This window comes from Rhinatrema bivittatum, chromosome 1, assembly GCF_901001135.1.
Source record: "Rhinatrema bivittatum chromosome 1, aRhiBiv1.1, whole genome shotgun sequence".
NCBI classification, from domain to species: domain Eukaryota; kingdom Metazoa; phylum Chordata; class Amphibia; order Gymnophiona; family Rhinatrematidae; genus Rhinatrema; species Rhinatrema bivittatum.
The window spans coordinates 271,527,804-271,550,704 of NC_042615.1; the positions used below are offsets into that span (position 1 = coordinate 271,527,804).

At 44.3% G+C, this 22,901-nt stretch overlaps 1 protein-coding gene across 1 annotated transcript in view; it reads left to right on the plus strand.

Annotated features, from left to right (window-relative positions):
• The window catches only part of CCT7 (chaperonin containing TCP1 subunit 7), a 75,048-nt gene that overhangs the window by 21,676 nt on the left and 30,471 nt on the right, over window positions 1-22,901 (plus strand). The window contains exons 5-7 of the mRNA XM_029594638.1: window positions 14,619-14,671; window positions 15,010-15,181; window positions 15,643-15,807. Of these exons, the coding sequence (XP_029450498.1) occupies window positions 14,619-14,671; window positions 15,010-15,181; window positions 15,643-15,807 (390 nt within the window). The remainder of the gene's footprint in view (window positions 1-14,618; window positions 14,672-15,009; window positions 15,182-15,642; window positions 15,808-22,901) is intronic.

Below are 22,901 nucleotides of genomic sequence, written 5' to 3' on the forward strand. Positions count from 1 at the left end.
GTTCCCAACTTCTTCAGTCGCAGATGGGAACCATAATCCCAAGAGATCAATGCCCTCGTCCAGGCCTGGCCACAAGAAATCCTGCTTATACGCCTTCCCTCCAGGGCCGCTACTGGGCGGGATCCATCTGCAAGATAGAACACCACAGGGACCAGTACTTCTAGTGGCTCCAGACTGGCCAAGAAGGCCGTGGTACGCAGACATGCGAAGACTACTGACAGGGAGCCCTCTCCCTCTACCTCCACACAGGGATCTGATCCTCCACGAAGACCCAACTCTATTCTCTCTTACGGTTTTTTTTTTTTTTAATTTTTATTTATAGAATTTTTAACCTTCCATACAGGTAAACTTATAAGAAAAAATACAATGGATTATGCAGTTTACAATCTTTAAACAAATATCTATCTAAGAAACAGTATTACTACATTATACATAAAGTGAGTTAACTGCAACATTTTTCCATGTAATATTAATGAAACGCAAGACAATTCCTATCTTGAGCGATCAAAGAAATTTAGAAATCTTATCTGTTGTAATATTGGAAATAGAGACATTAGTGGCATTTATCATTTTCAAACCGTAATTCAAGATATACCTTGATTTGGACTTACCAAGGAACCTGAGTTTAAAAAGATTTGTAACTGATCAGGTTCAAAAAATACATTCTTAACCCCTTGTTTATTCACTATACATTGGCATGGGAACCTAAGACTAAACTTGGCTCCCATGCCCACAACTTCATTTTGCAATGAAAGAAATCTTTTCCTACGTTCCTAAGTGGAACGTGTAACATCTGGAAAAACCCATATGGACTGTCCCAAAAAAGGTATCTTTCTATTGCGGAAAAAAGCTTTTAATATCATTTCTCTGTCTTGTGCAAAAACACATTGTATGAACATAGTTCCTCTTTTAGTAGGTTTTATTTCCCCTGATGTTTCTAAGAATTGTGTCAGATCCAAGTCTAAATCAGGCGCTTGATCAGTTGATGTTATCGAAACAGTTTTTGTCGTATAAATTTTTGCCAGTGTAGGCATCAATTCTTTAGGAATTTTTAATACTTCCATCAAGTACTTTTTGAACAATTCTAAAGGAGAAATCTTTTCAAATAAAGGAAAATTAAGTATACGAAAGTTCAAATATCTAATTGAGTTTTCAATATTCTCTAGCTTTCTTTGCTGAATTGTCAGACTTAATCAGTTGTATTTGATTAGTTTGTAAAGTAGAAAACCTTTTGTTCTAATTGAGCTATATTTTGCGTATTTGTGGAAATACTAATTCCATGGGGTGAATTTTCCCTACCAAACTAGAGGTGACATCAACAAGAGAAGATACTGACTTTTCTAAAACCATTATTGCAGTCCATATGGAGTCCATGGTAATTTCAGTAGGTTTAGGAATAGCTGGGCGCAATATAGTAAACTCAGTTCGTTGGGTATCCACAAGATTAATTGATTCCCTTGATGTTGAAATTTTCTCTCTAGGCGTAGAGGCTATGATTTCAGGGGAGATCGATACTTCATTCCCCCGCATAATGCCCTCCGTGAACCCAACAACTTCTGGCTCCGGGATAGAGTCACTTATGACTAGAGAAACTTCTCTGTCATTTGTTCGTCTTTCTGGTGTTATTAATACTCCTGAGGGAAAAAGGGGGGTAGACGGCGCTCCGGGACTTAAGCTGACTTGTGTGACCGGCGAACAATCCACACGCTCCTCTGGATTGAATGCCAAGGACTGCCGTGCAGTTATCTAAGCCACTGCTGGAAGCATGAAACCTTCAATCGTAGGTTGCAAGGTAACTGGGGTCTGGGGTCCAACCCCCAACTCCCTAATCCTTGCTTTCCTTTTCGAGTGTGGCATATGTTTTCTAAAATTATTTATTTCAAGGTTTCTACCTTCCCAAAGTCTCTTAAATCCAATAACTGATTATAGGAGTTGTCTAACGAGGGTACTCAGAGAGGAGCAGAGAGAGAGAGTTTTTTAAAATTAAGAATAGTACTTACGATTGGTGGAAAACTGTAAAAGTTTGCCGAATCTCAGGCAAAGCCGCGTGCCCGGCTTCGGCAGCGCGCCGGCGGCAGCTGCGCGCCGCAGAAAGGAGCGGTTTTAAGGCCTACCGTCGCCTTTCTGATGACGTCAGGGGTAAATCCAATCAGGCCGGGACGTGTCCTCACCCTCGTAAGAGGCAAATTCCGCTGTTCAAACACCTCTCCGGGTCCTCTCTCCTCTCTCCTTCCCCTGAAGAAGTTGCAGAAAGGGGCGGTTTTAAGGCCTACCATCGCCTTTCTGATGACGTCAGAGGTAAATCCAATCAGGCCGGGACGTGTCCTCACCCTCGTAAGAGGCAAATTCCGCTGTTCAAACACCTCTCCGGGTCTTCTCTCCTTCCCCCCTTCTCTCTTACGGTTTGGCCATTGAGAGGACTCGCCTGAAGAAGAGCGGATACTTGGGGCAGTGATTGACACCCTGCTCCAAGCATGCAAGTTTTCCACATCTCTAACATACATAAGGATTTGGAGAATTTTCGAAGCATGGTGTGAAGACTGCGACATCCTCCCGCGGACAGTCAACATTCCCACGATTCTGGAATTCCTGCAGAACAGCTTACAGAAGGGGTTTGTCTCTCAACTCCATCAAGGTGCAGGTGCCACGTTGGCATGCTACAGAGCCAAGGTGGAGGGCGGCAGCCTAGCCTCTCACACGGACGTCTCCTGCTTCCTGAAAGGGGTCAAACAGATCCGACCACCCCTAAAGTGGCGGTTGCCTCTCTGGAATCTGCCTAGTCCTAGACTTCCTAGCGGGAGCCTTCTTCATACCATCCGAAGTCTGTCCCTCGACTACTAACATTGAAGACTGCATGTCTAGTGGCAGTCTGTTTGGCCTGTCGCATCTCCGAACTTCAAGCACGGTTCTGTCGAGAAAACCGTTCCTCAGGTTCACACGGGATCCATACAGCTACGCACGGTCACCTCTTTCCTCCCAAAAGTGGTTTCTCCCTTCCATCTAAACCAAACATCTCGCTGCCATCGCCAGACGAGCATAAGGTCTCGGAAGGAATCTCGTCACCTTCGCCACCTTAACGTCTGCAGACTCCTAGTCCGAGAACCTGGAAAGGACTTGAATCCATACGAAAGACGGACCACCTATTGTCCTTCACAGTGGGAAGAAACAAGGGTGAAGTGGCCTACGCGGGCAACCATAGCCCGTTGGATCAAAGGAAGTGATCACGGCGGCCTACGTAGAGGCAGGCAAGCCGCCACCTCTACAAATCAAGGCCCATTCCACTAGAGCCCAGGCAATGTCCTGGCGGGAACCAAGTTGTTGCTGCCCGACAGATCTCGGCGGGTGTCAACATGGTCCTCCATCCACACCTTCTCTAGGTTCTACCCGCCTGGATGATCAGGCTCAGGAGGACACAGCATTCGCAAGGGCAGTACTAATAAGCGGGCCACGGGCAGCCTCCCACCCCGGTTCGGGGGTAGCTTTTGTACATCCCATTGGTCCTGAGTCCATCTGGCTACACTAAGGAAAACGAAATTATCAGGAAGTAATTTATCCAATTGTTTTGTTGAAGGTAAAGCAAAAAGGCTTACCATAAGTGAGAAAACAAAATGCTACTCTGGTCTGTGGAGGTAAGCATCTGTCAGCTGATTCTCCCATCTGCTCTGTCTGTTGCTGCGCAGCAGAAAAAACAAATCTGGTAAATTGGCAAAGCAAATGAGATTCAGTCATGTGAGCAGTCTTCATCACCCCACAGAAAATACTGGGCATTATTCCATCTACTTCATTGTACCCAGAAAGGAGGGTTCATTCCAACCCATCCTGGATCTCAAGGGTGTCAATCGTTATCTGTGGATAATTCACTTCCGCATGGAAACTCTTCGCTCTGTCATAATAGCCGTACAACCGGGAGAGTACTTAACCTCCCTGGACCTCTCTGAGGCCTACCTTCATATCCCAATCCATCAAGACCACTAGCATTTCCTATACTTGCGGTACTGGGCCGCCATTATCAGTTCTGGCATTGCCCTTCAGCCTGGCAACTGCCCCCAGAACATTCTCCAAAATTATGGTGTGTTTGTGGCGATGGCACTGAGGAAAGAGAGGATCCTAGTGCACTCTTACTTAGACGACTGGCTGATTCGGGCGAAGTCGTTGGAAGAGAGCCTCCAGGTGACCAGCAGGGTCAGGTCCCTGCTTCAGGAACTCAGTTGGGTCGTGAACATGGACAAGAGCAGCCTCAAGCCCACCCAGTCCTTAGAGTACCTGGGAGTCTGGTTCGACACCAAGCAGGACAAAGTCTTCCTCCCTCGAGGATAAGGAAACTGATGTGCCATATGCATCGGTTGAAGAACACACTGCGCCCCAGGGTGTGGAGCTATCTCCAGATCGTCGGCCTGATGGCATCAACCCTGGAGGTAATACCATGGGAGAGGGCACACGTGCGGCCACTCCAACGCTCCCTGCCTTCATGTTGGAACCCACTGTCTCAAGACCGTGCGATTCACCTCCACCTACCGATGGAAGTATGTTCTTGGCTCCAGTGATGATTACAGGAAGTTCTCCTAAGCAAGGGTATAAGCATATCCTCACTGAACTGGCTAATCCTCACGACGGACGAGAGCTTCCAAGGATGGGGAGCTCACTGTCAGGAATTGACAACCCAGGGTCAATGGACCAAGGAAAGAGGCATGCTGGAACACAAACCACCTGGAAGCCCGAGCTGTCAGATTAGTGTGTCTGAAATTCAGCCACAGGCTCCAGGGGACAGGCAGTCCGCGTGATGTCAGACAATGCAATAACGGTAGCCTACATCAACCGCCAGGGGAGGAACCAAAAGCCACCAAGTGTCTCTGGAGATAGACCCCTTTATGGAATGGGCAGAGTTAAATCTACAGGGGATCTCGGCCTCCGAATTGTGGGAAAAGACTAAGTCAGAGCAGACTTTCTCAGCAGGGAGAGTCTGGATCCAAGGGAATGGGCATTGTCGACCAGAGCCTTCCAGCTCCTTAGAGATCGCTAGGGCCCTCGCATCCATCGACCTACTGGCCATATCTCACAATGCGAAGGTCCTCCGATTCTTCAGTCATAGAAGAGATCAGCGCTCAAAGGTTTGATGCCCTTGCCCAGACCTGGCTAGAGGAGGACTTACTGTGTGTGTTCCCTCCGTATCATCTGCTGGGTAAGGTCATTCGCAAAATCAAAAGCCACAGAGGATTAGTCCTTCTGGGGTCCCCGGATTGGCCTAGACTCCCCGTGGTATGCAGACATGGAGGCTTCTGGTGGAGGCCTCCCCCTGCACAGGAGACCTTCTCCATCAAGGTCCGATCCTTCACGAGGACCCAACTTTGTTTTGTCTTACGGTCTGGCCCTTGAGAGAGGGCTTGCTTGACGAAGCGTGGATGTATTCGCCACCTTGCTTCCGTGCACAGACGTTCTTGACATCTCTGGCATATGTGCGAATCTGGAGAATATTTGAGGCCTGGTGCGAGGAACATGGGTTGCCTCCTCAGACAACCAAGATCCCCATGATTCTGGAATTTTTACAGGTTGGCCTGAACAAAGGGTTGTCCCTCATCTTCTTGAAGGTCCAGGTGGCGGCGCTCTCCCTTTCAGGGGGCGAAGTGAACAGAATCCACCTGTTGACGCATCTGGACCTGGCCCGTTTCCTAAAAGGGGTTAAACACCTCCAACCACCCTTAAAAGGGGCCAGTTCCCCTATGAAACCTCAATATAGTATTGGGCTTTTTAGCAGGGCCTTCCTTTCGGCCACTGCGCAGTCTGTCTCTGTGCTTGTTAACGCTGAAAACTGTATTCTTGGGTGGCGATATACTCGTTTCATCTCATCTCTGAGCTACAGGTGCTGTCATGTCGGGAGTTGTTCCTCCGGTTTATTCCAGGAATGTTACAGCTTCGCATCATTCCTTCCTTACCAGAAGTAGTCTCGGAGTTTCACCTGAACCAGTCCATTTCCTTACTGTCCCTTGATAGACGCAAGGATATCGAAGACTACCACCTCCTACACCATTTGAACATCAGTAGGCTCTTAGTACGGTATCTGGAACTTTCAGAACCGGGTGCGCAAGACTCACCGCTTGTTTGTTCTTCACGGTGGAAGGAAACAAGGCAAAGCGGCTTTGTGAGCTACCATAACTCGCTGGATCAAGAAAAAGTGATCACGGAGCTTATGTAGAAGCAGGGAATCCTTTACCCCTTCAGGTCAAAGCTCATTCCACTAGGGCCCACCTGGGCAAGAAGCTAAGCTACTTTCTCCTGTTGACATCTGTCGAGCAGGCAGCGAGGTCCTTACACACCTTTCCAGATTCTATCACCTGGATGTCCAAACCCGAGAGGACGCAGCCTTTACAAGGGTGGTGCTAACTGGACCACGGGCAGCCTCCTGTCCCATTCGGGAATAGCTTTTCTACATCCCAATTGTCCTGAGTCCATCTGGCTGCACGCTAGGAAATGGAGAAATTACTTACCTGATAATTTTGTTTTCCTTAGTGTAGATAGATGGACTCAGAATCCCGCCCACGGCTGCCCATGAACTGTACCAAGGAATTGCCCATGAGTTGAATATCTATTCCAAGAGGTTGTGGGTAAGCTGTAGCCCTATCCCTAGATCAGGGCATCTATAATATTGCTGGTATTCAATGCTTACATTTGGTTGAGTAAGGTTACGGTCACCAGTTTTTAAAATTAAGTTTTTAATCAAGTTATTAAGTTATTTTTTTGGGTTTTTTTTTTTAAATATCCCGATTTTACTCATGTTTTTCAATAGTAGGTCCACAATGTCTTTTGAAGAGAATACTGAGTGGCTGAGGTCACTGCAGAGCTATATCTAAGGTTGCGTCAGCTTTGAAACCTCACTCAGTCTCCATCTGCTAGCAGGGGAGCACATAACCCATTGGTCTTGAGTCCATCTGTCTACAGTAAAGAAAACAAAATTATCAGGTAAGTAATTTCTCCAGTTCCCAGAGATAACCAGGTCTGTGGATAACACCAATAGGAGGGCAGGCTTAAATATTTCAGAGTGGATTCACATTACTTCAGACCCTTGGGTCTTGGACATTATAATAAATAGATATGTCACAAAGTTAGCCAGGTCTGTGAAAAGCTTTTCCTCCCACGTGTTCTGCAGAAAAGGTGGCTGGAAGGAGGACAATAAGCAAATCCACTGCTTTAGTGCTAAACTTTCAAAAAGGAAACTATAATAAAATGAGAAACATAATTAGAAAAATCTGAAAGGAGCAGCCTCAAAGGCAAGAGGTATGGACATTGTTAAAAAAAAAAAAAAAAAAAAAATCCTATAAGCACAGTCCAGATGTATTCCACACATTAAGAAAGATGGAAGGAAGGCAAAAGGATTACCGGCATGGTTAAAAGGTGAGGTGAAAGAGGCTATTTTAGCCAAAAGATCTTCATTCAAAAATTGGAAGAAGGATCCAACAAAAGAGAATAGGATAAAGCATAAGCGTTGGCAAGTTAAATGTAAGACATAGATAAGACAGGCTAAGAGAGAATTTGAAAAGAAGTTGGCCGCAGAGGCAAAAACTTACAGTAAAAACTTTAAAAAATATATCTGAAGCAAAAAGCCTACGAGGGAGTCAGTGGGACCGTTAGATGATCGAGGGGTTAAAGGGGCACTTAGAGAAGATAAGGCCATCGCAGAAAGATTAATCTATTTCTTTGCTTATGTGTTCACTGAAGAGGATGTTGGGGAGATACCCATTCCAGAGAAGATTTTCATGTGTAATGATTCAGATGGACTGAACCAAATCATGGTGAACCAAGAAGATGTGATAGGCCTGATTGACAAACTGAAGGGTAGTAAATCACCTGGACTGGATGGTATACACCCCAGGGTTCTGAAGGAACAAAAAATGAAATTTCAGATCTGTTAGTAAAAATTTGTAACCTATCATTAAAATCATCCTTATATCTGAAGACTGGAGGGTGGCTAATGTAACCCCAATATTTAAAAAAGGGCTCCAGGACGATCCAGGAAACTACAGACCAGTTAGCCTAACTTCAGTGCCAGGGAAAATAGTGGAAAGTGTTCTAAAGATCAAAATTACAGAACATATAGACAGGCATTGTTTAATGGAACAAAGTCAGCATGGTTTTACCCAAGGCAAGTCTTGCTCACAAATTTACTTCACTTTTTTTTAAGGTGTTGTTAAACATGTAGGTAAAAGTGAACCGGTAGATGTGTATTTGGATTTTCAGAAGGCATTTGACAAAGTTCCTCATGAGAGGCTTTCTAGAAAAGTAAAAAGTCTTGGGATAGGTGGCAATGTCCTTTCGTGGATTAGAAACTGGTTAAAAGACAGGAAGCAGAGAGTAAGGATTAAATGGACAATTTTCTCAGTGGAGCTGGTGGGCAAATGGAGTGCCTCAGGGTTCTGTACTGGGACCCGTGCTTTTCAATATATTTATAAATGATCTGGAAAGGAATACGAGTGAGGTAATCAAATTTGCAGATAATACAAAATTATTCAGAGTAGTTAAATCACAAGCAGATTGGGATAAATTGCAGGAGGATGTTGTGAAACTGGAAAATTGGGCATCCAAATGGCAGATGAAATTTCATGTGGATAAGTGCAAGGTGATGCATATAGGGAAAAATAACCCATGCTATAGTTACATAATGTTAGGTTCCATATTAGGAGATACTATCCAGGAAAGAGATCTAGGTATCATAGTGGATAATACATTGTCGACTCACTGTGCTGTGGCTGTCAAAAAAGCAAACAGTGTTAGGAATTATTAGGAAGGGAATGATGAATAAAACGGAAAATGTCATAATGCCTCTGTATCGCTCCATGGTGAGACCGCACCTTGAATACTGTGTACAGTTCTGGTCACCGCATCTCAAAAAAGATATAGTTGCAATGGAGAAGGTACAGAGAAGGGCAACAAAATGATAAAGGGTTGGAACAGCTCCCCTATGAGGAAAGACTAAAGAGGTTAGGACTGTTCAGCTTGGAGAAGAGATGGCTGAGGGGGGGATATGATAGAGCTGTTTAAAATTCATGAGAGGTCTAGAACAGGTAGATGTGAATCGGTTATTTACTCTTTCAGATAATAGAAATACTAGCGGGCACTCCATGAAGTTAGCATGTAAGCATATTTAAAACTAATTGAAGAAAGTTATTGTTTCACTCACGCACAATTAAACTCTGGAATTTGTTGCCCTGGGATGTGGTTAGTGCAGTTAGGTGCAGCTGGGTTTAAAAAAGGTTTGGATAAGTTCTTGGAGGAGAAGTCCATTACCTGCTATTAATCAAGTTGACTAGAAAATAGCCACTGTTTCCTAACGGGTAGCCAGATGGACTCAGGACCAGTGGGTTATGTGTTCCTCGGCTAGTAGATGGGAGACTGAGTCAGATTTCAAAGCTGACGTCAGTATTTCTCCATCTCCTAGCAGATGCGAACACTATCTCACACACTAGCACAGTGGTTAGGAAAAATACAGCAAGAAGACAAATTACTTAAAGATCGAGCTCCACTGTCCTGCGGTGATACCTAAGGGTCCCTCCCCCAGTTGAGAATTCCTGAGTTGATTTTCGATATCCCTCAGAGGTGAGCCTTGGTCTGGTAGCCGGTTCCCGGCATGGACTTAGCCCCCAGAGTGGCTGAAAGGTAGCAGGTGCATAACAGAGTGCAACGGTGAAGGTAAAACCCTCTCCACCCGCAGCTGGAGATCGTCTGCACACGATCGGTAAGTGCCAAGCAGGTAAGCAGAAAACTTTTAAATTCAGGTCTCCGGTCTCCAGAGCTCGAATTGCCGTACCGATTCCTCCTCTTTCTTCCGGCGAGGAAAAGGAGCCCGATTGGGTTGAGCAGCCTTGGTTGGGCTAGGCCACAATCCGGTGCAAGGGTCCACACTCGTGGAGACCCTCCAGGGGGGGGGGGGGATGTTTGTCTTCGCCATTTTCCTTCTCGACCGGTGGTACATGCGGGGTAGGCTGGACGGCCGATGCGCCTAACTTGTGCGCGTCCAATACAGCCGCGTGCACAACTACACGCACGCATTGAAGCTCATTACCTGTGCGCCTAGACATAGAGACAATGGCACCGGCGTCCAATAAGGCCAGAAGGCACTCTTTGCACAGCCTGCCACATATGAGCCGTGCAGCCTGAACCGGAGTCCTGCCTATGTCAGCATTGCGAAGAAGCCCAGGGGGACCAAAGCCCGGTCTCTCACTGTCTAAAGATGGGTCCAGAACTACTACTTACTTATTTATTTATTTATTTATTTAAAATCTTTTCTATACCGTTGTTTAGTACAGCACCATCACAACGGTTTACAATGAGGCACGTATTGTAGCTACATATTGTAGCTCCCCGGATCTATGCAACTCCGAGATGGCTTCTCCACAAGAGGGCACCTCATGGGCCCCTATTCTGACTCCCCCTGGGATTAACATGGACCCAGGGACCTCCTGGTTAGAGTTTTTCCAAGGGCTGCAAGCCTTTGTTCAGGTGCTATCAGCCTCTGCTCCGTCCCGGGCTCAACCCTTGCTGGAAGCACAAGATCCTCCCGGCCCTACTCGGATGCCTCGAGACATGCCTCGCCTAACCAAGAATTTCCCTGATAGGGACCCGGACACCTCAGATGATGATGGCAGCTCTCTGGATGCTAAAAGTTCTGTTTTATGCTGCCTCATGTCTGCACGCATAAACCACTCCCTCGATTCTGTTCGCTATGGCAGGTCTCCAAGTTTGTGTAATGAATTGGGGGGGGTGTAGGCGAGGCAGGCACCGCGGCCTCCATGACTTATTCATTCGAGGCCTTCAGCCTGGTATTAGTCAGTTTGTCGTCTCCGGATGCTATTTCCGATGGTAATTTGCTGAACGCATATTGCTTAAGATCCGCCGTTCTTTTTCTGGTAGCCATCGGGCAGCATCCACTTGCCAAGATCTTGGTTTGGTGCAGCAAAGAAGTCCTTAATCACGGTTTAATAATATGATATCTTGGGAGGATCAGAGCTCACAAATCATGCAGTCATTTCTCAGCACGGCGGAACAGTGCCTCCTGTATGTATTTGGTCTTATTTTAATTTATGAATGTGAACTCTGTGAACCATTGTGATTGTCTAATAGAATGACGGTATAGAATAAATAACACTTTCATATGGAGACCCTCGGTTAGTGGTCTTTGCAGTAAGAAAAGAATACAAGACATCTCTCAATTTAAAGGAAGCTTATTTTCATATCCCTATTACAGAGAGTAGTCAAATATCTCTGCTTTTGCATTTTAGAGAAGCATTTTCAGTTTAGGGCATTGCCTTTCGGTTTAGCAACAGCGCCAAGTCCATTTACCAAAGTGATGATTGTAATGGCAGCATATTTCAGAAGAGAGGGTATAATTGTGCATCCTTATTTAGACGTTTGGCATCAGTAGCAAATCATTTGTAGAAAGTGTAAGAGTATTGAATCATGTGGTATTTATTCTTTAGAGATTGGTTGGATAGTCTACTTTTGAGAAAAGAAATGTAATTACGACTCAAGAAATAGAGCACTTAGGGGCCCATTTCAATATTCTCACAGGTTGGGTTTCATTGACCACAAAAAGAATTCTCAAGATTCAGTCACAAGTACAGAAATTTACAAGGCAAATGGCTCAAAAAACATGGGATTATCTTCAGCTTCTGAGATTTATGCCTCCACATTGTATTTGTTCCCTTGAATGAAAAAGCCTATATGAAACTATTGCAAACAGTCCTGTTAATGAAATGGAAGTCACAACCTCAGGGATAGAATGTCTGTTGCCCCTCTCAGTTTCAGTAAGAGAGAGCCAAGGTTGCTGGGCAAACACTTTGAATCTTCAGAAGGGAGTTTCCTTGGAGGATCCAGAGTGAATAGTTCTATCAACGGATGCCTGTCTGAAGCTGGGATGTCCATTGTCAAGGCCAATACAAGTAAGCATGTTGGTCAAAGAGAGAGATTTTGTGGAACATAATTTGGTTGGAAACTAGCAATAAGCCTGGCCCTGATCCACTTTCAACCTTTAATCTAAGTGACAATTCTATGGCATCAGCATATGTAAACAAGCAGGGAGGAACTTGAACTTAGGGAACAGCTGAGGAGACAGCTCTGCTGTTTGGGTGGAGAACAATTTGATTCAATTCTCAGCAAGACACATGACAGGACAGTGTACAAGTATACCTCTCTAAGCTAAGTCAGCGGGTTTATCAGTTAATAGTACATTGTTGGGGAGGTCATCAGATCAGTCTGGCTTCAAAACAAGAACAGGAAGGTAAAGAGGTTTTAAAAGTGGATGCAAGGAGTTTGAGAGCAAAGCAGTAGTTGCTTTGGTGCAATCTTGGCTGAAGGAGGGGCTGATATGTGTTTTCCACATGGCCCTTAATAGGTTGAACTTTTTTTTTTTTTAAGAGAAGGAAGGTGTAAAAGTAGTTTTAGTAGGTCCAGATTGGCCAAGAATTCCATGGTATGCAGACCTAAGGAGGTTGTTAATCGATCAGCTGTTGAAATTTTTTAGACACCAGTTTTATTCAACCAGGTCCTGTCTCTCTTTTTACTTACAGCACAGCTCATGAAAGGTTGTAGTTGCTCAGAAGGGGATATTCAACTTTATTAACAGTAATGATTTTGCACTCAAAGAAGAGAACGTCTTTAGCATATATACGAATATGGAAGGCGTTTGAAATGCTTTGTGATCAAGTTAATATATCTCCCTGGAAGTTTCAAATTAAGGATGTATTTGAGTTTTTACAAAAAGGTTTAGATAAAGGTTTGGCATTTAATTCATTGAAGGTACATGTAGCAATATCAGGCTTCTGAGAGAGAGTTAAAGATTTAACTATAGCTTCAAATAAAGATATATGTTTTTGGAATGGAGTAAATCTTGTTCGTCCACCAGGAATGGAGAGGTGATGAGGAAAACTTGAAATTTTTAGATCTTAAACTCGTCTGAAAATAAATTTGCATATAACAGCGGATTTTCAGAAAATAGATTGTGGTGTTTGGAGGAAAACACAAAGATGAGGTGGCTTCAAAAGCAACCATTTCAAGGTGGATAAAAGAAGCCATATATTCAGTATATTTGGTACAAGGACGCAAACCTGAGTTTCTTAAGGTGCATTCGACAAGAGTACAATCTACATCATGGGCAGAAAGGGAAACAGATCCAGTTGATATCTGTTAAGCAGCGACGTGGACAACTTTGGGTCCATTTGTGAAACAAAGATTTGCATATTGGAATAAAAATTTGTATAAATTAATTTAATTACAGGTTGGATGTTCTTGCAAGGCAGGAGTCGGGTTTTCGAGCAACTGTCTTAAAAGTGGGATGATCATCCACCCCACCCTAGTTATATGGGCTTTGGTACTTCCCATCTGTACCTCTCTCTGGAGCAGAAGTCAAAAGAAGGAGAAATTTTGTCTTACCTGTTAATTTCCTTTCCTTTTACTTCTGCGACACCAGTCTGAAAACCTACCCTGTCATTTTTAATAGTGAATTTAGTTTTTTCCTTATGGTAAATTGCTTAAATGATATTTATTGCCTTAAGGCTTCAGAATTCTAGAGATGCAAATTTGTTTCCTCTTATTGAGAAGTAATGGTTTTTATAATTATTTAGTTCTATTAGCTAATTTATTAGCTTTGACAAATTGACTACACTGGCTCTATTAGTGACATATATGCCAGTGATGTCATTAAAAAAAAAAACCCAAAACAAAATTCTGGACTCCAGTGGCTGAATGAGAGGACAAACCCATCTGTTTCTGATTAGTGTTGCAGAAGTAAAGGAAAGAAAATTAACAGGTAAGACACAATTTCTCCTTACTGGGCTTTTTATAGTTATTCCTTGCTCTCAAGGAGTGTGCATATGGATTGTTTGGGGTTTAAAACTGCCGGTGTCATTCAACAACCTATTTACTGGAGAAGAGGGAAAAACCTTAATATTTAACTAAAAATAACATTCATATAAACCTGCACTCTGTGAAATACAATTTGAAATAAGGGTGCTTGGAGGAAAATTGAAATTTAATTTATTTAAAAAAAATATTTATTTTCAGAAAATTGGAAGTTAGTTTGGTTAAGTAAGTGTTGTATGACAGTGGATCACATCCATATTTTGGTAGAAACAAAAATTTCCTAGCGTGTAGCAGATGGACTCAGGACCAATGGGTATAGTGTACTCCTGTTAGCAGTTGGAGACGGATCAGATTTCAATCTGACGTCAGCCCCTAGTATATATACCCCTGCAGGAAGTGCAGCTCTTCAGTTTTTTCCGTCTCCATAGCAGTTAGGGACTATCTGCCCGCTCTCACAGCATTCGAACCAAATTCAAAAACCAAAATTTCAAGGAAAAACCTACCTGAAGACGAGCCCCACTCTCCTGCGGTGATACCCTCGGGTCCCTGAATTGTTACAAATAGGAATGAGTATGATTAGGAGGGATATATTTTGGTTATGCCATTAAGGACAGACTAAAAGTTGTTAATTTACAAATGTTATGATTGCATATATTTTTGCAGTCTTATTTGCTGTGGTATTGATCTTTTTAAAGCATGGTTTAATTAGTCCCAGGTAAATAGTTCTTGCCAACATAATTTTAAATGGTAATATAATTTTTGTCTCTTGGTAGGCTGTAAACAAAATTAAAGCAATTGCTGTCACCGTGAAGAAAGAAGATAGAGAGTAAGTTTCTTCATACCAGTTTGGAATCCAATTGACTGTAGATCATGCAGTGTACATTAGTAGTTTATAATCTACATCACTGATTTGTTGAAAGTTGGCAATATCAGTAAAGGACTTTATTACAGTTCTCCTGAATTGGTCAGCCAGAGACATGATTAGGTCATTTTGGATTTGAATAGATAAGTCCAAAAATGTCCCTCTGCTCTGAGTAATTGCTGGACTTGTGTGCCATTTTTTCCAGACAAAGTACTACATTGAATTCCTTTCTCCTATAAAGAAAAGTGTTTCCAGATTTTTTTTGCTGAGTACTTTTGGTTTTTCACTAACTTATTTCTTAGCGAACAGAGGCGTCTGCTGGAGAAGTGTGCCGCCACAGCTCTGAGCTCCAAACTTATTGCTCTACAGAAGGATTTCTTTTCGAGGATGGTAGTAGATGCAGTCACCATGCTTGATGATCTCCTTCAGCTCAAAATGATTGGCATCAAGAAAGTCCAGGGAGGTGCTCTGGAAGTATGTTTTTCCTTTCTGTGCTCTTCCGACATATCTGAATTTAGAAATAAACTGTTTTATGCTTTTTGAGTGGACTGAGCTTCTCCAATGTATTTGGAAAATGAATCTTTTCATTTTGAGGGATGTTCTAAACACATAATTGGGAAAGCCCAGATTTTCCTCAGTGTATTAGACGTGGTTAGGCTACACAATCTATCATACTTGGTTATATTAACGTATATTTTACTGTCTGTATTTTATGCCACTGATTTTGTAAACCACCTTCAACAGTTTTCATTGGAAAAATGTGGTACAGAAATATTCTAAGTTAGGTTTACTACCTGCCCTCAATGTTCCATGGGATCTTTAATGCACTCTAAATAAAAGCTCTGGGGTTTTTTTTAAGATTCACTGAGGTAGCATAGTGCCTTCAGAAGTCTGCATATGATATAGTTTACAAATTTCCAAAATTGTTCTTTCAGGAATCTCGGTTGGTGGCTGGAGTAGCCTTTAAGAAAACATTCTCCTATGCTGGCTTTGAAATGCAGCCTAAAAAATATGAGTCTCCAAAGATTGCCCTACTGAACATCGAGCTGGAGCTCAAAGCTGAGAAGGATAATGCTGAAGTCAGAGTCAACACTGTAGAGGTAAGAGTTAGAGGCTGTATCAGTAAATGCAGTAAACTGTGCAGAGCAGTGGCACAAGGTTGATGTAGTTACTGAAATAGATGTTTAGAGCCAACAGCTGTGGAGAAAATTCTTTATTAAATGGTACAAAATAACATAATAAGGCCTTATGGAGAGAGAGACTGGCAGAGTGCTACGCAAAGCACCAGCATAAAACTCTCTCTCAAATGATTTCACTGATAAGACATATAGATTTTTTTCAGTTGTACATTTCCAGTCCCTAAACTAGGTTGCATGATTGTTTATAGTAAAAAGCCAATCTGGCCATTTTCCTAGCATGTAACCAGATGGACTCAGGACCAGTGGGTTATATGCTCCCCTGCTAACAGATGGAGCTGAGTCAGATTTCAAAGCTGACCTCACCCTAGATACACCACTGCAGTGTGACCTCAGCCCTTCAGTATCTCTCCATATCCTAGCAGAGGTGGACATGCTTTCTTTATTGGGATCACTGTGCCCTTTAGAAGAAGAAATTCTACTTTGAAATTGGAGAAAGATTGAGTCCTGCTCTCCTGCAGTGATACCTAAAGGGCCCCTCCCTCAGTTGGGAATTCCTGAGGTCCAGTAGCAGGTTCCCAGCATGGACTTCGCTGCTGAAGCAGCTGAAAGGCAGCGAGTGCAGGAAGCCGAGCATGGCAGTGACGGCCAAAACCCTCTCCCCCCGCAGCCAGAAGACCGTCTCTGTACTCAGTCGGTAAGTGCTGAGCCCATGTAAGTTTAAAAAAAAAAAAAAAGATTCCTTTCAATTGAAAGATGTTAGAGGAGTTTCGGTAAGTTTTCCTCCCGTCTTCTTGCTTGGCGTGCCGCACCGACGTTTTCCAGATATTTTCGGAGTAAGGGGAAGTGGGCTTCCAAGTGAGTCGAGTGGGCCCCTCCCCCTGGAGGGCTAGGCCCCGCTTTAGGCTCAGACATACTGTGTGGTAGGTCATGGTGGTGCCATCTTGCACACGTTTTTATAAGTCTTCTACTGCCAACCATAGAGCATCGGTATGCGTGGTGCGTTCTGGTTCTGTGCATGCGCTGTACGTGTAACGTTGCGCGTGCACTTATGCGCACATCTCTCTAGGCGCTGAATTTAGGTAAAATCAGGCGCACGGGCTGTGCAAGTGCCTTGCCACGGCCCACGTAGGCGTCCGAAATCTGTGCGCACAAAATTTTAAGTGCGAGCCAGTAGTTACCATCCTTAATGGCTCTTGCAGCAAAGAAATATAAATGCCATTCTCTCTGTGCTGCCTGTTATATTAGAGCTACGCAGTCTGACCTTGATTCTTACTTATGTCAGCACTATGAGGAGGCCCAGGGAGAGTTGGCTTTGACAGATTTTACTAAGCCCGGATCCTCCCACTCTGAGGATGGGTCAGCCACAACCTTAACCAGAAATACCCCAGAGCCGAGTAATCTCGGGGCTGGGTCTTCCATGGGAGAGGGAAATCCAGCGGCGCCTACCCCAGTACCTCCTGGGCTAGGAATGGACCTGACTGCCTTCTCTTGGGTGGAAGTTTTTCATGGTCTTCAAGCCTTCGTACAGGCACAGTCTGCTTCACTTGCCCCTGTCCAGACAGAACCCCAGCCGGTAGGGCCTCCTTATCCCAGCCCTATTGGCAGGCCTTGAGACATGCCTCAACTCACCAAGGGTATTCTTGGCAGGGACTAAAAGAGCACGGACGAAGAAGGGGTTCCAGATTCCTTGGATGATGGGGAAATCCCATCAGGTTTGAAGCCATATCAGACTGTTACTTTTTTTCCATAGAGATGATTTGCTGGCCCTGGTTTCCCAGACCCTGAAGACACTGAGTTCCTGGGGTGGACTCTTATGACTGAGCTAAAGAAGAATCCCATTCTGGTGTCTACAAAAAGCCTCTTGCTATTTTCTGATGCTGGAAGCCATCCAAAAGTTAATTGACATGGAATGGGATGCCTCTGAAGCAAGTTTTAAAGGTGGTCGAGCATTAGAAGCTCTATACCCACTGGATCTGGCGGTGAGAGAATGCTGTGGATACACTGGTCTGTGCCGCTTTGAAGTGAAGAACTATCCCAGTGGAGAAAGGAGCGGCCTTAAAGGACGCACATGATAGGCGGATGGAATCCTTCCTTAAGTAAGCCTTTGACGCAACAGCAATGACTTTACAGATTGCTTCCTGTTGTGCCCTGGTGGCTTGCTCATGCCTGCTCCTCTTTAAAAAGGTGGATGACTCAGGAGCATAATCCAGAGAAGCCATGGAGCCCGCTGCTGCCTCTTTAGCTGACGCAGGCTCTGACCTAGTCCGTACCTCGGCCAGAGGAGTGGCCTCAGTGGTAGTGGCCAGAAGACAGCTATGGCTGTGAAATTGGTCAGCAGACGCGACCTCTAAGGTAAACCTCACAAAGTTGCCCTTTAAGGATCACTCCTCTTCAGAAGTGAATTGGAAAAGCTGGCCAGTAAGGGGGTGAATCTCCAGTGCCCCGGCTACCGGAAGGTAAGAGAGAGCAGCTACAACACCCCTCGTTTATGAGAGGTTGATCGAGAGGCTCCCAATGCTTTCAGCCCTACAGAAACTTGACATTTCAGATGTCTTGGTCCTCAGGGAGGTCTCGGTCTTTTTGGAGTAGACAGCCCAAGAGAGGGGCAGGTTCAGCTTTGGCCCGAACTCCTCAATGAAGTTTTGCCGACCCATCCATGGAACGAGGAGCTAGGTCGATTATCCCTCTTCTACCAGTGGAGGGTCAAGATCACGTTTGACAAATAGGAACTGGATGTTATATGAGAAGATACAGGCTGGAATTTCTCTCCTCGGGACATGTTCATGTCGTCTCCTTGCCACTCCCAGCACTCTGGAACTCGCTTCCTCCGGACCTTCGCCTTGAACCATGCCACGCTACATTTAAAAAGAAACTTAAGACTTGGTTGTTCAAACAAGCATTCCCTTAGAGCTAAGAGCAAGAAGAAAGACATTTCATATTCTCCATCTTTTTCCCCAGCATATATCTTCCTGAAGAGATCAATACTGAACTGTACTTAAGCATATGCAATATTATATACTATTCTGTTACTTGGATTAATTATGTTCAATGTTATTTACTTATTAACTCGCATGTTATTTATTAACTGTTTAGCAATATTATATACTATTCTGTTACTTAGATTAATTATGTTCAATGTAAACCGCTAAATGAAGCGATAGTTACTGTTCTCTGTAAACCGGGGTGATATGTATATTATACAGGAACTTCCGGTATATAAATCCTTTAAATAAATAAATAAATAAATAAAGAAGCAGGCAGTGGAGTCTACCTTGATAAGACTTCTCAAATTGAGGGCTATAATTCAGTACCTGCGCCCCAGGAAAATACGGGGCATTATTCCATCTATTTCATCATACCCAAGAAGGAGGGCTCCTTTCGCCCCATCCTAGACCTTAAGAGTGTCAACAGACACCTGCAAGTAGTTCATTTCCCCGTGGAAACTCTGCGTTCCCTGATAATGTCTGTATAACTGGGAGAGTTCTTAACTTCCCTGGACCTTTCAGAGACCTACCTTCATATTCCAATGCAGCAAGAACATCAGCGCTTCCTACACTTTGTGGTACTGGGCCGCCATTATCAGTTCGGGTGCTGCCCTTCGGCCTGGCCACTGCCCCCAGAACATTTTCCAAGATGTGGTGGCAGCGGCGGCACTGAGGAAAGAGGGAATCCCGGTGCACCTGTACTTGGATGACTGGTTGATCCGGGCAAAGTCATTGGAATAATGTCTCCGGTGCCCAGCAGGGTGAAGTCCCTGCTTCAGGAGCTTGGTTGGGTTGAAAACATGGACAAAAGCAGTCTCAAGCCCTCCCAGTCCTTGGAATATCTGAGAGTCTGGATCAACATCAAACAGGCAAGGTCATCTTCCTGCCCTCATGGATAAAGAAGTTTATGTCCCAAATGCATCAGTTGACGAACGCGATAGCTCCTCACACCTTGGGGCATATCTTCAGGTCCTCTATTTGATGGTGTCAACCCTGGAGGTAGTACTTTGAGTGAGGGCACACGTGACATTAGTTCTCCCTGCTGTCACGTTGGAACCTGCTGTCTCAAGACTATTTGATTCGCCTCCACCTATCGATGGAATTATGTTCTCTGCTCCAGTGGTGGCTACAGGAAGCTCACCTGGGCAAGGGTGTAAACTTGTCCCTGCCGAACTGACTGGTCCTCACAAAAGACGCGAGCCTCCTAGGTTGGGGAGCACACTGTCAGGAACTGACAGACCAGGGGCGTTGGACCAAGGAAGAGGTGCTCTGGAACATAAACTGCCTGGAAGCCTGAGCAGTGAGATTGGCATGTCTACAGTTCAGCCACATTCTCCAGAGTCAGGCGGTTCGCGTAATGTCGGACAACACAATGGTAGCCTACATCAACCGCTAAGGGGAACCAAGAGCCAACAAATGTCACTGGAGATAGATCTCCTTATGGAATGGGCGGAATTACATCTACAGATGATCTCAGCCTCTCATATTGCAGGAAAAGACAACATCCGAGCAGGCTTTCTAAGCAGGGAGAGTCGATCCAGGAGAATGGGTGTTGTTGGCCAAAGCCTTTAGGCTGGTGGTAGATCACTGGGGCCTCACATCCATTGACCTGCTGGCCACATCTTACAATGCGAAAGTTCCCAGATTTCTGAGTTGCAGAAGAGATCAGTGGTCCCTGAGGATCGACGTCCTAGTTCAGACTTGGCCAGAAGAGGATTTACTATATGCCTTCCCTCCATGGCCCCTGCTGGGCAGGGTCATTCGCAGGATCGAGCACCACAGGGAATTAGTCCTATAGCTCTGGATTGGCCCAGGCATCAGTGGTATGCAGACATGCGAAGGCTTTTGGTGGAGCCCCTCCCTTACCTCTCACCACTCCAGTCCTTCTCGAGGATCCGGTTTGACCCTTGAGAGGGCTCACCTGATGAAGCATGGCTATTTGATGGCAGTAATTACCACCTTGCTTCACAGGCAGAAGTTCTCTGTCTTTAGCGTATGTGTGGGTCTGGAGATTTGAGGCCTGATGCGAGGAGCGTGGTGTTGCCCCTCAGATGGTCAAAATCCCACTGGTTCTGGAATTTTTACAGGACAGCTTGAATAAAGGTTTGACCTTTAACTCCTTGAAGGTCCAGGTAGCAGCTCTCTCCTGTTTCAGGGCAAAGTGAACGGAATTTATTCTGGATAATTGTGAGTCAGGATATCTGCTTTAATAATCTGTTCTTATACACCAGTGATAAATCAGTATAAATTAGCTGTGTAATGAGCACAGCTGGAGAGAACTGAGCTCTACTAGCTGACTTTTAAAGATCCTGTTATTAAAGTTTTTGTATATATATATATATTTTTTTTTTTTTAAATATTTGTTTGAAGATCATGATTCCTCATGCAGGCTTTGTTTTCAACATCATCAAGATAAGATGGTGTGCAGCATGTGATTTGGCCATATGTTATTTATGATATGGTGTTTTATTAGAAACTCTGGGACTTGCTGAAGATCCTCAGTTCAATCACTGAGTCAGATCATTTGCTCCCTGGGGCAGCTGGGGATGCTGCAAAAGCCCCTGGGGGGTGGGGAGGGGGACATGTTCATTGCTTAAAAGGATGACCAGATTCAGGGTCCATGATTGCAGGCTACCGGAAGGAGCTCTAGTGCATGGCCTCTAAAACAGTACTGGGATGACCACATTATGTATGTTGGGGGCAGCAGGGGATAGAAAATAAGGAAAACCCTGAGTAGTTGCAAATGAAGGCCCTTGGTGCCAGATCCCAACCCTGGTTCTGATTGAGCTAGAAGTACAAAGGAAGAAACTACTGGGTGAAAAAAAACCCTAATAACTGGTGGCAATGTCAGTGTATGTTCATAACAGTATGTTATCATGGATATGAATAGGGAAACAAAACTAACCATTTATTTCAATAAATTCTTATGTAAATGTTTTGTTTCTAACTTAGACCGTGAGCTTTGAAAGAAGTTTAGTCAGGTAATTTTTTTTTTTTTTTAAATGAAGTCTGTCAACTAATTACACATCCATAGACAGCCGTCTAGTTGCCCTAATGGTCACCCTACTCCTGGCAGCTGTACCAACTAAGTCAAATGAAGCATCAGCTGAAAACCTGCTCCCAGTGCCAATTGAGGTGTTTGTGTAAGACAACAGAAGCACTATCCTCAACAGTCTCCTGGAAGTGCAGAGTTGAACTGAGACTTGTTCTAACCTCTATCCTGTGCTGGGCCACCTTTCACAGGAATGGTAGTATGTTTAGTAGCTACACACCAGCACATCTACCTTAGGGAACAACAAAACGTTTCCTCTTAGCCTATTATGGGTACAGTTTACCCAGGATTCGCTCCCTTATAAAATCTCAGGGGAAATCCATTCCAAATTGATCAAATCCTGCAATGCCTTATTCGTAGGGTAGTTGTCTAAAGGCTTCGGATAACTGGACATAATGGTATCTTCACTAGAACAAGGAACCTCATCTCCCTTGTCACCTGCAATATTTAAAATATGCAAGGTTTGAGATACAGGGATGAAGGGTTTTCTCTATCGAACCAGTGCACCATAACTGATGATCTTCTTCCACTCAGGAGAATATTCTTTCTTCCATGTCCTCCCCAGCCATCCTATCCCTCAAGAATGTAAAATCATTAAGGGAACCTTCTGACTTGGAGGATTCCTCGTCCACCTTCACATGTGCCTCCCTTCTGCACCTTTTTTCTTCCTTGAGGAGCAGATCCTGGGACTGAACTCCATCCAATCAAGAAAAACCAGATGGAGACAATTGAAAAATTCTGTTGATACTGAAGCCCCAGAAGAAGAGGATTCCAGTTCAGAAGAGGCAGAGCCTGTGCCTTGTAAGAACCTGAAGTAATGTGCTCTGTTGCACCAGTGCTGAATCCAGTAAAGCAGGACTGAAAGGAGGAGACCTGTCTGTCTTGCTGTAGTGTATTTAAAATGGCTGCTGAACTTGCTGCAGCAGAAGGCTCACTCTGAAACCCTTGAAAAGGACAGAACAAAGGCACTGGTATTCTAAACACAGCAGAGCATTTGTGCTACCGAATCTGTATTCCTA